General features: G+C 36.3%; 1 protein-coding gene across 2 annotated transcripts in view; it reads left to right on the forward strand.

The window, feature by feature from the left end:
• The window catches only part of dcr-2 (dicer-2), a 49,045-nt gene that overhangs the window by 5,458 nt on the left and 25,042 nt on the right, over window positions 1–18,545 (forward strand). For both annotated transcript variants that reach the window (XM_089737835.1, XM_089737834.1), the window contains exons 7-25: window positions 64–256; window positions 1,233–1,411; window positions 3,802–3,938; window positions 4,389–4,629; window positions 5,342–5,460; window positions 6,046–6,158; window positions 6,677–6,779; window positions 7,847–8,022; window positions 8,780–8,895; window positions 9,944–10,073; window positions 11,872–12,146; window positions 12,806–12,983; window positions 13,568–13,653; window positions 14,413–14,551; window positions 14,958–15,172; window positions 15,509–15,591; window positions 15,721–15,817; window positions 16,248–16,350; window positions 17,887–18,056. In XM_089737835.1, the coding sequence (XP_089593961.1) occupies window positions 64–256; window positions 1,233–1,411; window positions 3,802–3,938; window positions 4,389–4,629; window positions 5,342–5,460; window positions 6,046–6,158; window positions 6,677–6,779; window positions 7,847–8,022; window positions 8,780–8,895; window positions 9,944–10,073; window positions 11,872–12,146; window positions 12,806–12,983; window positions 13,568–13,653; window positions 14,413–14,551; window positions 14,958–15,172; window positions 15,509–15,591; window positions 15,721–15,817; window positions 16,248–16,350; window positions 17,887–18,056 (2,853 nt within the window). The remainder of the gene's footprint in view (window positions 1–63; window positions 257–1,232; window positions 1,412–3,801; window positions 3,939–4,388; window positions 4,630–5,341; window positions 5,461–6,045; window positions 6,159–6,676; window positions 6,780–7,846; window positions 8,023–8,779; window positions 8,896–9,943; window positions 10,074–11,871; window positions 12,147–12,805; window positions 12,984–13,567; window positions 13,654–14,412; window positions 14,552–14,957; window positions 15,173–15,508; window positions 15,592–15,720; window positions 15,818–16,247; window positions 16,351–17,886; window positions 18,057–18,545) is intronic.

Below are 18,545 nucleotides of genomic sequence, written 5' to 3' on the forward strand. Positions count from 1 at the left end.
CACTGGGTGGGCCGTAAGCTCGTTCTCCGAGCTTTAAAATAAAAAAAAGGATAATTTTTTTAGTTACTCTACCAACCCCCAGGAGTTTATACAGTACTTCAGGAAGCCTCAAATGTCGGAAGCAGCCAAGGAAGCGATAAGTTTACTTAATACGCTACAAAATCTTGTGATGAGTGTTAAGTTGCCTGTCTCTCTGCCATCAAAAGATTTTAAAAAGACACCATGCCAACGAGATATTTCGAACGACCCTAACAAGGTATGAAACCTTATTTTTATCGATGATTATAATCAGACAAGAAGGTACAAATAAGATAACAATTTTTTGTAGTACCTCTCCGCTGAGTACTTTGTGCTTAATGCGAGTTTTCTTAACTTTCTCGATAGAGTAATAGTCCAGTCATATTCGGCCAAATTAGGTGCGTATCTCGGAAAATCGATATACCCAGTATATTATACTTAGTAAAAACTTGTATTTTGGCATCCTAAAACAGTTTTCAAAATTCACATATAATTGGATGGGCGCAAGTTTTAAAGTCGATTTTTTTTACATTTTTTGCAAATATCTCGTTTTCTATGGGTTTTACGCTATTTGTATTTATTATCAATATCATATTTTTACACTTTGAATTGTTTTCGAGATAAAGGGCGCAGAGCGCGCGGTCAGAGAATTATCTGAGGTCAACTGGTAGTCTCGATCAAAAACTCGTAATATTAAGTTTATAATTTATTGTTAAACATATAATTATCATTTATTATTAAGTTTTAGATTAAAATTAATTTTTTTGTTTGTTAATTATCTATTTTACCATCAGGTGGTCCGTATGCTCGTCTGCCCACAAAGGCAATAAAAAAACACCATTTGGAAAATCTCTTCTTTAAGTTTAATCAATTATTTCATTTAATTCGTGTGGCATCCATATTTTCTTTTTTTAATTTTACAATTTGTTACCTACATATATGAGTTTTGGGAAACAGATGAAAAGCATTATTCAAGCTGCTCTACAACTATTATTATTATTAATATTTCTACTACTGCTACTACTACTATTGTTACTACTGGCCATTCTTTACTGATTATATTATTATACCTTTTTCAAACGTCGCTTTGGGAAATAAATGACGTCCCCGTGGTATTTATATCCTAATGTGATAAAATTCCTTTATAATTGAAACCAAAAAAGGGCACTTTTGTAAGGCACACTTGTAAGACTTAGTTTAGTACCTTTTTACAGATTGTGAAGGCGGTAAAAAATCTTATAGTAGGAATGATAACAAATCTCGAAGAGATGGGTTTGTATGGTGGATCTTTGGGTATTCTGGCGTACATTGTCTTGTTAGAAAGATTAAAACGTAAAGCATCAACAAAAGAGGAAAATTTGTTGTATTCAACCGTCATCACCCATTCCACAGAGTAAGTTAATTATTTATGCAATGCAATTTTTGATGGTGAAAATATGTGATGGGAAACATGTGGATTTTTTTAATTGATCCTCAATCAGTATATACTTAGTCTGGCCATAAATACTGTTACAAAGGAAAACAAAAAAATCTATGGCAAATAACATTTATTACTTTTACAGTGTGTTAGTTTAATACATAAATATAAAACAATTTAAAGTATAAAAAGCTTATTCGAAGTGGTCTCCATTGGCTGCAATACAGTACTTTAAACGTTGAGGCCAGTTATCAATAGAAGCACGCACTCTTTCCATGGGAAAATTGTTCACTGCCAATCGTACGGATTGTTTTAGGGACTCCAAATTATCATGGCGCTTAGAGCAAGCCGTACTCTCTAAAACTGACCATAAATCATAATCCAGCGGATTAAGATCGGGACTAGACGACGGCCAGTCTTCAGCTCTGATGAAGTCCGAAACGTTCGTTTCCAACCAAGACTGCGTAGACCGAGCTTTATGACCTGGCGCCGAGTCTTGCTGGAATGACCATTCTTGATTATTGAGCATGGTGTTGTGAAGGGGCTTCTCTACCTTCCCAAGAATGGTATCTTGACACACTTGTGCCGATATTTTGATACCTTTTTCACAAAAGTATGGCCCAGTCACTCCTTCATAGCTAATACCCCACCAAACCATCACTGAAGTCGGATAGAGTCCACGTTGCACTCTGTCGACTAATTAGGAAGCTTCCTTAGAGCTTTGACCATAAATACGGTCATTTTGTTTGTTAAAATGTTGCTCAATTGTAAAAATTTTCTCATCCGTAAACAAAATTTTTCTATGACCTCCCTTTGCGTACCGCTTCAGTAGTTGTTTCGATTTTACCACCCTATTCTCTTTTAAATTATCAGTTAAGAAATTACCAGTACGTCTCTTATAGGCTGCAAGTCCTAAGTCATCTTTTGAAATACGCGACATTGTCCTAGGTGCTATCTTCATCTCCCGAGATAAAATCTTTCGCTTTCGGACAGGATTTCTTCGAATTCTTTCTCTTACTGCTTTGACCACCTTTTTCGTACGAACACTACGTCGACGGCCAGATCTTTTTCTGTCACAAACAGAGGAGGTCTCATTGCACCTATTAATATCCCGGAACACAAACATTTTACTAATACCAAGTGTATGGAGAGTTTTAAAAATTGCATTTGGCTCCATACCTACTTTGTGTAATGCAATCACAGCGATTCGGTTCTCTTTATAACCCCACTCCATTTTAATATCGCAAAATATTGTACAATGTATTGGCGCCAAAATGATAAAACTCAATGAGCAATCATATAAAAATGACAGATTCCAAATTCAAATGTAATATTTTGTTTATTTTTAATTGTAACAGTATTTATGGCCAGACTAAGTATAGTCTTGGGTTGAAATCAGATTATTTTGTATGGAATAATTATGTGTATATTTTTATGTTGCCTTTACATTCTGTTGGTATCTTCTCTCTTAGATTAAAGCACAAAGGAGCAACTGCCATTATATTAGTGGCGTAATATTCATTCAATTCGTAATTATAAAATTTGAACAAACTTTATTATTGAAAAAAATGAAGAAAAATTACGGATACGCCTATTTTTGGTTTCGTTTTGTTTTACTGATAATGTGTCTGGTGTGCGTCTCAGATAGCGGCATAAGTAGCGGGTTGTCATTATTGTAGCAGAACCCTAACTCTTATAAATGCCAATTTACAAAATATTAATTAAAAAAAGAGACCGGTAATGTTAGCGCCTAATATGAAGTAATAATTTGATCTATTATTTATTTTGGAAATGATAACTCTAATATAGGCTAAATATACATATTTTTGTATGTAAAGGTAGCGCCTTCGCTATGAATTATGAACGAACGTTCATTTGTTTGCCTACGAAGGCAATAAAAATGTATGTACCTGGAATTGTTTTTTTTTCTTCCACTACATAGATTGACGAACTTCCGGCCCTGGTGCTAGGCGGTTACCGGAACTCATAAATATTGACACAACACTGCGAATACTACCACTCTCACCATTACACTATAATTGGATGCGAAACTAATATAGTGCGTTTTTTACTGGTGGTAGGATCTCTTGTGAGTCCGCATGGGAAGGTACCACCACCCTGCCTATTTCTGCCGTGAAGCAGTAATGCGTTTCGGCTCGAAGGGTGGGGCAGCCGTTGTAACTATACTTGAGATCTTAGAACTTGTGTCTCAAGGTGGGTGGCGGGCGCATTTACGTCGTAGATGTCTATGGGCTCCAGTAACCACTTAACACCAGGTGGGCTGTGAGATCGTCCGCCAATCTAGCAATAAAAAAATATGTAAGATTTTCAGGCCGTCGAATAAACAAAAACTCTTATGTTAACAGAGCTCGCATGATACTCTTGGACGCCATGGAAAACGAGACTGGGTACGATAAAATAATAAAACATTCATCGGAAAAGATTTTACAATTGATTGACTTGCTGAAGGAATATAACCCTTTGATATTGGAAAAGCCTGGAGGTGAGTTTGACAGAGCTGTAAGATTGTGTTACTATCACTGAGAATTAGTTAACAGAAAACTCTATAAACGCACAGTTGACATTAGAACTTGTTTCCCCACGCACTTCTTTGTCTCTAGGGATCTTAATGCTTGGACAGATCTTATTGTGTCATTAAAAACCGAACGTGGTAATCTAAAGGTATTCACTTATCCATAATTATAATCAACAATATACAAAACGTTCATGACACTTAGAATTTAATTCAAAATAATCAATTAATTTTTTATTGCTCCTGAATCCGGGGCTGATTGGTTACTAAAGCCCATAGACATTACATAGATAATGCCTCCACCGACCTTAAGGATCTAGGTCAAATCCTCAATTGCTTTGTACATATAGTATGAATGGCAGTAATCACACTAGTAAACAAAGCTTGACATGTAATTATCCAATTTTCATTATTTATCAGAATTGTTGAAAGTAAACCACTCAAGAAAACCTCTCTGTGGAATAATTTTCACGAAACAAAGGTTTACCTCCAAGATTTTGTATAATATCTTAATGGACTTGAAAAAAGCTAGACCGGACGAGTTTGAATTTTTGAAACATGATTTTGTTGTCGGCTTCAGTATCAATCCTTTTAAAAGTACAAGGGAAGAACATTATTTAAAAAAATCATCTCAAAAAGCCATTTTGGGATTTAATAACGGGTGAGCTGTTTTAAGTTTTATATTACGAGATAATTATTTTATTTGAAAACGACGCGTTTAAGATAATTTGCTTACTCAGTAAAAATAAAGTTGAGAAAACAAATTTTTTTTCCTACCTAAGCTGATAGCCTTGAGAGGTTTCAGCCTAACCTTAAGTAGTAGTGAGCTCACGGGGCTCAAACCTGACGATGTTGCTAACACGAACCCTAGTAAGAGCCGTGCTTCGCAGAATCTACCACCGGATCGGAAACGCGACCCACTGAGAAGATCCGGCGAGAAACTCAGTGGGCTGTGTCTGTGGGTTAGTTTACTTGTCGAGTCCTTCGTCGCAAGCCACGGGTTCGGCAAGGACGGTAACTGGGAAAAGTATGTACTTATTAGCCATGAATATAGGTTATCGAAAAACGCAAACAGAAACAGTATTTGGTAACGAGTCGTCTCATAGCATCATGGTCCTTGAGTGTGTAAATACTACAGTAAAAGCTCTTTATTCCGTGAACATGCTGCGAATACAGAAACTTTGAATATGTAAAAGCGCCTTTACAAAGTATATTCGGTTGGATATCTACATATTGGAATCTTTTTTATTAATTTATATGTATTTATATGTATGAATGAAGAGCTTTTGCTTTATTACAACCGCTTTCGTATGGTCCTATTAGATAAATATGTTCAGTTTAGAATTTAAAAATAAATATAAATTTAATTTTAGAGACCTGAACTGTTTGATATCGACGAGCGTCATCGAAGAAGGCTTGGACATACCTCAGTGTGCTTTAGTTGTCCGATACGATGCGCCAACCGAATATCGATCTTATATCCAAAGCAAAGGTGACATTTTATCAATTCATTTATAAATTAATGAAAATTAAAGTTTTAGACATTCTCAGGGGTTCGTTATTCGTAATTAAATAAAAGGGTTTTCATTTATTCATAAGATGTATAAATTTAATATTTTTTCATTCGATTAAATAGTGATTGATGCCTTTTGCTTTATTATTTTGACGGCCGTAATTTTTTTCATTGCTTAGATATGTGGACGAGTTCACGGCCCACCCGGTGCTAAGTGGCTATCGGAACCCATAGATATCTACAATGTAAATGCCGCTACCCACCTCGAGACATGAGTTCTAAGGTCTCAAGTTTTACAGTACAACGGCTGTCCCACCCTTCAACGCATTTCTGCTTAGCGGCAGAAATAGTCAGGGTGGTGGTACTTACTCGTGCGGACTCACAAGACTTCCTACCACCAGTAATGAAAATGTTTTAAATATATGTTCTATTTAAATACAGAGCCAATATATAACTATATATAATTTGACATTTACGAATAGTAATTCGTTTGACAGATAAACGAGATAATAAAATATTTAGTTTATTAATCATACAAATTGCATTTTGTGTTTTATTAAACAGGTCGTGCAAGAAGTTCTGAAGCCAGTTTCGTTATACTCGTTGATATTGAAGACAAACAGTCGTTCTTAATAAAATACGACGCGTTCCAAAAAACCGAAGAACGTATTCGTAATGTAAGTTCTCTTCTTCTTAAAAATCCATACACAGAACTTTTTTTGCATTGATTGGTAAACGATCTTACTCTTCACGTGGTGTTAAGTTCCCGTAAATGTCCATAAACGTGACAGCGTAAATAACGCCACCTACTTGAGGCTTGAGGTCTTTGTCTCAAATGCATAATAAATTATACTTTTTGCGGATTTGATTTTTATTTACTAAACAATATTATTCCTTAATCGTGTGAGTGATTCGTGAATAAATAGACTGCCTATTTCTGCCGTGAAGCAGTGATGCGTTTCGGTTTGAAGGGTGGGGTAGCCGTTTAAACTATACCGAGACCTTAGAACTTATATCTCAAGATGGGTGGCGCATTTACGTTGTAGATGTCTATGGGCTCCAGTAACCACTTAACACCAGGTAGGCTGTGAGCGTCCACTCATCTAAGCAATAAATTAAAAATAGTATACGTTCAAAAGATATGACTGTTACTTGTTATTAATTAATCTGAATTGTGTTTGCAATTGCTGGACAGCTCATAGTCGGTGATGACAGCCGCGCCGCTCCCACAACTCAAGACATTCATGAGAACTTGTATGATGACGACGAGGTTCCCCCATACGAAACATCTAATGGCAGTGAGTAAATACATAATTCAAAATCATTTAAATTTGGTGGTGTTAACAACTCTCTCTATATATATTTTGAACTGGACGCGGCCATACTCCACCGCAGTTGTCTAACGACTGACAAACCGTAACACATGTAGTGTGCGAAAAGGACAATGCTCTACAAAGCCGAAATTAACCAAATGTCTCTTTCTAGAAGTCGATGTGCATTATTTCTTGCCCAGTACAAGGTCTAGATTAACGTGTATGGGTCAGTTAAATAACACTTCAGAAGGCAGGGGCTGGGCAAGGGTAACAAGCTAACGATCTGTCGGATACACAAAATTAGTTGAAACCACTGTATAAATTGACCTGAAAAGGCGCCAAAAGGTCTAGTCGAAAACGACAAGTCTGCTTACGAGGTATTATTAAAAAGCTTAGAAACAGTTGAAGTAAAGTCCTAGGTGTTTATCGATATCACTAGTACACGAGTCCAGAGATTTCGATGTTCGAAGGCCGTGCTGGAATGGTTCGAATGTCCGAGACACTTGAGTGAGCATTGAACCGTACTCCGAGTTCGACGTGCAATCTAACCCATGAATCAACTCGTTGAGTTTCTCGCCGGATCTTCTCAGCGGGTCGCGATTCCGATCCAGTAGTAGATTCGTTCGCAAAGCAGCCGCTCTTGAGTTGTTACGTCTCCTTCGAAGGCGCTCGGGTAGCTGTTAGCAAAATCCGCCCCTTCCGACTGAGCCCTTATTCGCCCACCTGTCCTTGTGAAACTGGAAAGACTTCTGGGCCATCATCAGTTAACTCTCAATCATAAAAAAAAAAACTGTTCCATTTTGACCGCGCGCTCACTAGAGGGCGCTAGGGTAATGGCGGGCACTACATGGACTAAATACGCCTTTCCTGCTATTGTACATAAGTCTTTGAGATGAAAGAGAAAATCTCCGAAAATTCTAATTTAAAAATCACATATTTATCCTGGATAAAGCATTTATGACGTATTCTTTTCTACTCATTTTAATAAACGTCATTTAATTAATGACTAGTCTCAACTATTATTTTTTTTAATTAAGTAATTTCTTTTTCAGATATATTATATTCCGTATCAGCAATTAGTTTACTAAGCCGGTATTGCTCGATTTTACCACATGATCAATTCACAACGATCACTCCGCTTTGGTTACAAGAGGTGGTTGAGAGCGGAGCTAAAAAACAGGTCACCGTCATACTTCCCATAGGATCTCCCGTCAAAGAAGAAATTAAGGTACGTGGATCAATTTATACATAAACAACTGATTAAAAGCGTAATGTCGTATAACGTCGCACAATTATTAGTAAAAATATGATCTTTAGCCGCTGATAATTTTCAAATTGAGTTGGAGTTCCACCAACGCTACAAATAATTATATAATCTTAAAAATTCAAAAAAACTTCAGCACATCACAAGCGATCGGTTTAAAAGTAATTCAATCTTGTCATTAAATAAAATTAAAGTGGGAACTCGGTTTCAAATTAGTGCAGATTCAATTGAGATGCATAATATTATGGTATGTATAGTATACAATGGTGTTAGATCCAAAATACACACTTGCCGTATATTGATATGAATTACGAGCCGGCTTCTGTCCATTATATTATATTGATCGAAATAACAAATTGATATAAGAATTCTCATTTCCCTTGAAATACTTGCCAAGCTTTTTTGTTGCCCCGTCACTCATGGATCCCAATGGAGTCCTTGTTAATATCAGAGGCACGACAGAGCCGCTATATGTGAAGGTTACTTTCAAACTTATTTTGAAGATGTCAATTCCTTTTGGCAGTTCAATCGGATGTTTCGTAGTTCTAGGGATAGGGTGGGGTAAAAAGCTAGGGATGTATTATTCTGTGTAATTAAGTCTGCCGTAAGAAGCCCGTCAAACGTGGTGACTACAAACCGAAGAGCACATTTGACATGGTATTACGGAACACCCTGTATAAACAATTGTTTAAAGTCATTATTCTTTTTTTCCAAAATCCAGGGTGACCCGTACTCAAACACGAAAACCGCTAAACGCTCCGCTGCACTGAAGGCGTGCATTAAGCTACATGAATTGGGCGAACTTCATCCGTTAACATTACTCCCGTACAAATACGCGTAAGTTTAATTTTTTAATAGATAATAGAATCTGTTATGAAATGTATCTAGAAAAGTTGAAAGTTTACGAAAGTGCAGCTCTGGAGTTTTTTCGTCAGGTAATTTCGTTATTTTTATTACGAAACTGAAGACATTAAAATTTTAAACCTATTTAATCTTAAAATAGTTTGTCTATCGTCGGAGTGGGTAAATACGAAAAAAATATATGTGAATACAAGATATACAATTGTCTTGATTGACTTAAAAGCTGAAGTGGTGGTGGCGTAATTTAAATTACTGTGAGGTAATTTTTAGTAACATGACCTGATCGACAATAGGTACATCTCGACCGGCTTTACAGAAGTGTACATAAATAAACACGGCAAGGTGTTACTCATCTCTTATTGTATTGTATAATTGTTGTCCCACCTATCAAACAATTGTTACATGATAATTACTTAATAAAAAATAAAAAAAAATCAAGAATTTCCGCCTTGCAGCACTGTCTCAGAACACGCTAGATAGAAAATTGCCTTATAGAAAGCCTTATAGAAAATTGTTTTAAGAATACAATACTGTATTGTGACGTGTTTGACTAGAATTATTGTAAAATAAACATAGTATTTTCTTTGGTTTTCGCAACTCGTAGACCTAATTTACACTATTTTTAAGGTTTAATTTCGCGTTTTCTTTTGTATTCAGTATTTGTAGTCAGTATTCTCCCAACGAAAGGTTTAAAGCATTTTAATCCTCGGAAATAATATTGAGGGGTCAAAGGCTGTTTGGTTTAAGCAATATTTCGCTTAATGCGCGACATTTATCTTTTTTAACTGAAGATGTGTTTTGAACTTCAGTTAAGTTTACTGCGTTCAAATAGCTGAAGAAGTTTTTTTTAAGATATTTTTTTAAATTTTAAGCTTGAATTGGCTCTCGTGTAAAGTTGCAACAATGTTGCTTAAACCAAATATCCTTTTACACCTCCATATAATAGGAGTAAAACCGCGTGATTAAATAATATAAAGTCGTTTTCATTGTTTCAATAATTGGAGAGTGCAATTTATTACTTTAGGGAAGTTGATTACGAACGAGATGACATACGTGGCTGCTTCCCGAACTGGACTAAAGATTGTGAGACCGAGATCAAAGAGAATGTACCCAAGCCTGGTTCCAAGAAACGAAAACGAAAGCATAAAATACAGGTTAATAACTTAAGTTTGACTGTTCTTATCCCTTTCGCTACTATCGGTGACTAGTCAAAACGCTGCCTATACACGATAGATGACTATAGTCACTGGCAGGAAAACATCGGTGACTCTAGTCAAAACGCTGCCTATACACGATTGATGACTATAGTCACTGGCAGGAAAACATCGGTGACTCTAGTCAAAACGCTGCCTATACACGATGGATGACTATTTGCACTGACAGGAAAACACCGGTGACTCTAGTCAAAATGCTGTGTATACACGATTGATGACTATAGTCACTGGCAGGAAAACATCGGTGACTCTAGTCAAAACGCTGCCTATACACGATTGATGACTATAGTCACTGGCAGGAAAATATCGGTGACTCTAGTCAAAACGCTGCCTATACACCATGGATGACTATAGTGACTGGCAGAAAAACGAACTCACAGTGGATAGATTGGCTGTCTAAGCCCATAGACACCACAACTTGAACTCCGCTATCCACCTTGAGATATGAAGTCGAAATGTCGATTGAACATCGGATAACGAATTAAAGAAATGAAAGTTAGCTTAGGTGATTATAAATTTTAATATCTTGTCAAACGTTAAAATTAAGACGTTGCTTTCATTAATAATAGCCGCTTTCTCTGTTGATATTTCAATTACCGGTTATTCGAACGTGATAGTGGTTAGCGATTATAGTGATAAGGAAAGAAGTCGTGGTGGCCTAAAGGATAAGACGAGCGGGCATTCGTATCAAGCGATCCGACTGTGTCGGTGTTCGAATCCCACGGGCAGCTACCAATTAATGGAATACGTACTTAAGGTGTTCACGAATGATTCCCACGATGAAGGAATAACATCGAGGAGTGAAAATGAAACCCGCGAAAGTTTTTATTTGCGTAATTAGTGGTAGCAGAGTGTCTTGTGAGTCCACATCGGTAAGGTACCATGTGTTTCAGTTTGAAAGGTGGGGCAGCTGTTGGCTCTGCCCTTGGCATTGCTGAAGTCCATGGGCGACGGTAACCACTCACCATCAGGTGGGCCGTATGCTCGTCTGCCTAGAAAGGCAATAAAAAAATAAAAAAACTTAAAACTGAGATTTAGAACTCTTATCTCAAGGTTGGTGGTTGCATTTACATTGTGGATTTCTGTAGGCTCCGGTGATCATCTAACAATAAGAGGGCCTTAAGGTCATCCGCCAATACCAATAAAATAAATAAAACATGCTATCTTTTTTCCTTTTTTTTTATATGATTGAAAGATTACTGGTTGCCCGGAGGCCTTTCCAGCTTCACCAGGACAGGTGGGCGAGCAAAGGCTCAGCCAGGAGGGGTGGGATTTGCTAACAACTGCCCTAGAGCCTCCGAAGGAAACCTAACAACCTAACGCTTCGCGAATGAATCTACTACCGGATCGGAATCGCGCCTCACAGAAGATCCGGCGAGAAACTCAGCGGGCTGATGCACGGGTTAGGTTGCACGTCGACCTCTTTGTCGAGTTCGACGAGTACGGTTACCGGGGTTCCTCAGCCTGCTCCTAGTGTTAGAGTTGAAGGTATCTAATGCAAGAGTTATTGGATCTGATGGATCCGTAAAGACGTGACATGCTATCATGCGGGTCATCGCCCATAGGCGTGCGTGTGAATATAAAATTGTGTAAAACAATGGTCACCCATCACTTAACCACCAAACACAAGATGGGCCATCCCAACCCAAACCAAGCAATAAAAAATACCATCTTGTATATATCACGTACATATTTCACTTTCACAAACAATAACATAATCTACTAAAATTGATTTCAGTTCCCGTCACACCTAGACGCAGTACCAGATAGTTCGGTATTCTATCTTCACGTAATAAAAATGGAGGCGGCATTCGAGAAACCCAACGATAATCGTGAAAAGGCTTTGTACGATTTTATAAAGAGAAACGAATGCTACGGGTTTTTGACGCAGAAGCCTTTGCCTAAACTGTGCGAGTTCCCAGCGTTCACGTCCGTTGGAGAAATCACCACGTCAATAGAAGTTAATTACGCAGTTATAAAACTGACCCCGATTATATTCGAGCTAGTGAAGCAGTAAGTACGCACGGCTGGGTAACAACCCTGAGTGAACTCTGTACATGTTGGAATGCAAAGCATTTTAAACTCTGCCTCTCAGTTTTATTTAAAGTGAAATTGGTCAAAAAAATTTTCTCCTACATACGCCTCTTTTCCATTGAGCGCATTGAGCTTGGGTCTCTCTATATGCTCTACGCTTCAATCAAGATCTTAAAGTATCCAGTTAAAACATTTTGCTAACATCTCAATATTTTTTTGACTCTTATAGTATTATCTTTGATCAATCACAATGGCTTTAAGCTAAAGCATTTTCAGTTAAATATACATATTTATTGTTCTTCTTCTTTTTCTCCACCTTATCCCACTAGGCGGGGTCGGCACAGATATTTTTTCTCTTCCATTCTCTTCTATCAGCCGTCATCTCAACACTCATTCCTCTCTCTCTAGTATCGTCATTCACACACTCCATCCATATCTGTTTCGGTCGACCTCTTCCCCTTCTCCTAGTCACATGCATCTTCTCTCTACGTATCACATGTCCATACCACGCTAACCGTCCCCTCTTTAATTTGGTGATTACGGGGGCAATCTAATATACATCTTTATTCTAATGTAATGATGAAGAATGACTAGAAAAAATTATCATGTTCTTTTTGAGCCGTTTAAATTCGTTACAGATTCCATTATTTTCTATTCGACCAAATTTTGGCGATCAATAAGAAGTTTCTGATATTCGAGGGAATTAAGAACTGTATGTACGTTGTCCCGGTACTGGAACATAATGGATACAACATTGATTGGACAACAATGCAGACTCACCACACGGTGCCACCCGTCGCCGCGCCTTCAGTTGAGGTAATAGAAACAGAACGAACAGTCCTGAACCTTGAATCGTTTTTTTTGACTACCTATGCTGATATCCTTGATAGGCTATATCCGCTTTACCCTAGCGAGTAGGTCAGCTCACGGGGCTCTCAACCCGGAGTTTGCTAACACTGACCCTAGCAAGATCGGAAACGCGACCCATTGAGAAAATCTGGCGAGAAACTCAGTGGGCTGTGTCTATACGTTAATTTATTCGTCGAGCCCTTCGTCGCAAGCGACGGGTTCGACAAGGACGATGACCGGTGCTTGAAGTACTTAAAAGCACCGTTAGTGAATCGGGAGTTGAATCGTACCATCGTATTGTATCATAACCGAAAATCGTATCATGCGGACATTACTAAGAAAAGGTTCTAAGAGAATGACTTTGAACAGGTCTATTTGGATATTTTTTTCAAATGTATCTTAAAATATTTCCAATTATCGTATACAAAACTATTATCTTTCGTCGTCCTATTGGTATCCGTATTTTCGTTTACTTAATGTTATGTGGTGTTCGAAGAATATCAGCTTGGTAGGAAGTAAAGTAAATAAAACCTTTTGAATTTTTTTAACAGGAAAGAAAATCGCTGTTAGTCACAGAAGAAAACTACACGAATTGTATTGTAACGCCCTGGTATCGCGGGACTATTCTACCTGAACGGTATGTTGATGAGTTGAATGAGCGAAAAGCCGCTTACTTTTTATTTATTTAGGGAATGGCCGAAAGTATATTCATTAGGGATGACACGAACATGGGAATATTACTAAATGGTATAATAAATATATAGTAAATTAATATTAATAATAGTATATTTAATTTAAAAAAATAGTGATAGTGATAGTGAGATAAAGAAAGATAGACGTTTATATAATATTATAATTTGTTTATTTCAATAAGATATTCACATTTTCCTTATATTAGCATTCGTAAATATTCGAGTGTAGCTAAATATTAATTTACTAAATAATTTCTCATCAGCGCAACCACACTCAACAGTTATTGTGCTCAGTAACGCAGACTTTATCTAGTTCTGTTTCATTTATTTGCTATTTAGAATATTTTGAACTGTTTTTTTTGTGTTATGGTGTATTTATTTATATTCGAAAATCAAGCCCCGTAATTCCGATCCTTCTCAGTGGTAAAAAACAATTATCCCGAATCGATGGGTAAAGTCATGATAATAGGAAAGCGAAAGTAATATTTGTCGAAGTAACAAGACAATTTAATTTTTTTAGAACTCTTTTATTTACGAATTTATAGTCGTATATTACTATCATAAAAACTATCAGCCCATTCATAGTTAAAAATAAGAATTTAGACGATGATTAAAATGCGTTTTATTGATAGCGGAATTAATTCTTATAAATTATAACATATTAATTTTATATTTTGATATATCTTTAAATGTTTTTTCTAAAGGTACGTCGTGACAAAGGTTCTCGAATACATGACGCCGAAATCTCAATTCGATGCTGACTGTTATGAATCGTATGCAAATTATTATGCAAACAAATATAACTTGGATATATTAGGCAGTGAAAGTCAACCACTGTTGGAGGTATGTCATGCATGTTATTTGATTAAAAATGTAATTAATAAATAAATATCCATTCTCTAATAAAAACATAAACTTTTTGTAATATGAACAAATAGCTGACGAATCACAAGGCCCGCCTTTTATTACCTTCATACCATAGACATCGCGACATTTTTATTGTCTCGTAAGGACAGCCGAGCGTACGGCCTTAACGATGGTGGCGCCACCAAACAACTCAGACCAGAAATGTCTGTATCATTCGATTAACAGCTTCAAAAGTCATGATCATCTCTTGCAACGTAAAAAGCTTTTGCTTGCGGCAATCTTGCATTACAGTAAAGAGGCATAGGCAGCCATAGTACCAGCTAATACGAGTGTGGAAGTAATTACTGACTAGCGTTATTAAAATTTTGTCAAAAACATTTAGGTACGTAACATAAGCACGCGGATGAACTGCCTCCTGCCCCGGGCGGCTACGCTCAAAGCGTTCACAGACAAGCAGCTGAAGATGATATCGATTGCGTTCGGCGACGATAAACCGAAGGGATTTGCAGAGATATTTATACCGGAATTCTGTATTAAATACGATTACCCAGGAGTACTGTGGTATAAGGCAACGCTACTGCCCAGTATTATTCACAGGTAATCATAAAGTTTTCTTAATTTATCATTATTATTATTTTTATAGCATTGTTGAGTAAACGAGGTCAAGGACCCCTGGTGTTAAGTGGTCATCGGTACCCATAGACATCAACAACGTAAACGCCGCCACCCATTTTGAAACATGAATTTTAAGTCTTATTTTTAAAGTATATAGGCTGCTCCACCCTTCAAACCGAAACACATTGCTGTTTCGCAGAGGAATAAGCAGGGGGGTTGTACCCATCCGTGCGGACTCTTAAGACACTACCGGCGAACATTCCATTAACATTTATATTAAATCAGTGTTATTAAATATTAGATTGAATTTTATTTCAGAGTTCACATGTTGTTAGTGGCACATGAATTGCTCGTGGAAATATCAAACGCCACTAAATACGGGCAACCAATTTTGAAAAAAAGTAAGTGTCATTAATTAAAAGTAAGAGTTGTTTTTGTTTATCTCTATTAAGAGTTAGGCAACATCGATTAAAAAAATATGTTTATTTTTTCGATTTTTAAAAGTTATCGATGTTTTACATTGATTGTAGCGGAATCATTTCAACCGATACAAGTGGACCGGTATATAGCCATAAATTCATTATTGTCCCAAGTTGAAGAACCACTTCATGTCCACACTATTGACAGGTAATCATATTTTCACATCGTATTTCTTTCATTTTATTACCGGCTAGGAATTCCTGCCACTACTGTACTATTACAGATTCATTCTCGAAAGTACGATCAAGAACTTTTAACTCAATCGTAAATACAATGCTGGAACGAATAGAAACAAAAAAGAGAATTAATTTTAAATATTAGTAAATTAGCATTTAGAGATTAATTTTGAGTCACTAAGATATATCAGCAATACAGCAAAAAAAGGCTCATTTAAGCCTAAAATGATAACGCTTCTAGCACTAAAATAGACATTTCAAAAATCTAGCTTAAGAAAAGATATTTAAAAAGTAGAACTAATTTCACCTCAAATGTCTCATAATTCCCGATAAAATTACTTGTTTTACGTAACTGAAAATTTCTATGAAACATAAAGTTGTATTTATTGTTTGTATTTTAGAATACACAAAGGCACAGATGATTGTTTGAAGAAAGTTGTACCGTTAAAAAAGAGCTTATATAAACTACAAAGAAAGAAAATCGACAAAGAGTACCCCTGGGATGTAAGTATTTTTGATACCTCTAGTAGGTATACCTCAGTATTCATAATAAAAATTGGACCACAATTACTGATACCTCAAGGCTTTCGTTTGTGTACTGCATTTTCTTTTGTTTCACAATTGACATCTTGATGAAAAAAAATAAAAAAACTTATAAAGATTATTAATTATAACTAAAGCTCATCAATGGCTACAAAAGAACAAATAAAAAACAAAGAAGATTATCGGTTGAAAAACGCAGGAGAAAATGGTACCCAACTGTTTTGTCTTTGTATATTATTTAAAGAATTATATAGCTATGATAACTTTCTGTCATACCACCAACTAGTATATTGACTAAATAATGTGTACATAACAATTGGACACCACAAATAATAAAGAATAAGTATAAGTTTGAATTCAACTCATACATAGAAACCAAGAGCATTGTTAAAAACATAAATTTGATTATTTTTTAAGCGGTCTTGAATAAAAAATCATTTACTAATCGCACAAGATCATCTGAAAGATCCAAAATCCAAATTAAGAAACTCAGTTGTACTATGGAAACCAGTGAACTTTATGAAAACTTACCAACGTTAACATAAATACATAATGTATATGGGGATATTAAAGAAATTTGTTCATAACACAAATATTTGCCCGATATGGGAAAATAGATCCTTAACGTAAGATTTAAGCAATACCCTTATCAATCCGTATAAATTTGCTAAATCGAGAAGTACTGTTGTATGCAAAGTAGGAATACGCTGAACTGTGCACGTAGGTTCAAAGTATTTTTATTTCATAATTAGCGAAAAAAAAAGAAATTTAAAGTATTATTAACTATTTTTTTTATTTTCTTTCATGACTTAATTGGATAAATGCTGTTTTTTGGGTAGGTGGTCCAGTAAAAGACTTCGTCATTTGAAATTTGCGATTTAATTTAGCACTGTGGCAAACAGAATGTAACGAAAATATTTATAATGTTGCATTTAATTTGTGGTTAAGAAAATGTATTTTAGTCACCATAATAAGACAGCTTGAAAAATTTTTGAAGTCGTCGTGGCCTAACGGATAAGACGTTTGGTGCATTCGTGTTGAGCGATGTACCGGTGTTCGAATTTCAGGCGGGTACCAATTTTTCTAATGAACTCAACAAATGCTCACGATTGATTTCCACGGTGAAGGAATAACATCGTGTAACAAAAATGAAACCCGCAAAATTATAATTTGCGTAATTACTGGTGGTAGGACCTCTTGTGAGTCCGCGCGGGTAGGCACCACCACCCTGCCTATTTCTGCCGTGAAGCAGTAATCCGTTTCGGTTTGAAGGGTGGGGCAGCCGTTGTAACTATACTTGAGACCTTAGATATCTCAAGGTGGGTGGCGCATTTACGTTGTGGATGTCTATGGGCTCCAGTTACCACTTAACACCAGGTGGGCTGTGAGCTCGTCCACCCATCTAAGCAATAAAAAAAAAAAAAACAAATTGCCTGTGCACCAAATAATGACCCGATCGCTTTTTAAAAGGATTAAAAACTTTTTTTTACTAAACAGCAACGAATCGAACCCATCGACGTAGAGCGTAACTTGTCGACCATCACGTTAATGGACATAGAATGTTACGACGAGTTTGTGTCGGCTCCGATATCGTCTGCATCGAACAACCCTTGTTCCCCGCCGAGAATCGTTCCTAAGGCCCCAGCTATAGCACCGCCGCCCATCAAGTAAGGAATTCTTACAAATATAGAAAATATCTAAATATAAAAATAGCGATTGCATAAAACACTAGTTTTAATACGCTTTTATTAGCTTCAGACGTATGTATGTTAATATGTAACGGAATCTTTGAACATAATTTTGACCCCCTTCAAAACGTCGGATTAACTCGAAATTTGGTATACTTATTAAGGACCGATGTGTTGTAAGAAAAAATGATTTTATTGAAAAAAAAGCGTGGGGTGCATGGTATCAGTAATTATAAATATTTTATGAACAGATATGAGTAGAAGGGTTATTTGGATAATATTCTGAAAAGCACCCGACGCTTTTTTTACTATAAAACCATTTTATCTTACACTATTTTTAATTCAAATTTATTAAGATTTATTTTCTATTTTTTAGTTGGATTTTCTATAAAAGCGTATTTTGTTAGTTTTTACTAAATAATCATGTGCTTCTGTTTGAAGGTTGGGACAGCTATACCTTACATTTGC

Source organism: Bombyx mandarina, chromosome 23, assembly GCF_030267445.1.
Source record: "Bombyx mandarina strain Sakado chromosome 23, ASM3026744v2".
Lineage (NCBI taxonomy): Eukaryota > Metazoa > Arthropoda > Insecta > Lepidoptera > Bombycidae > Bombyx > Bombyx mandarina.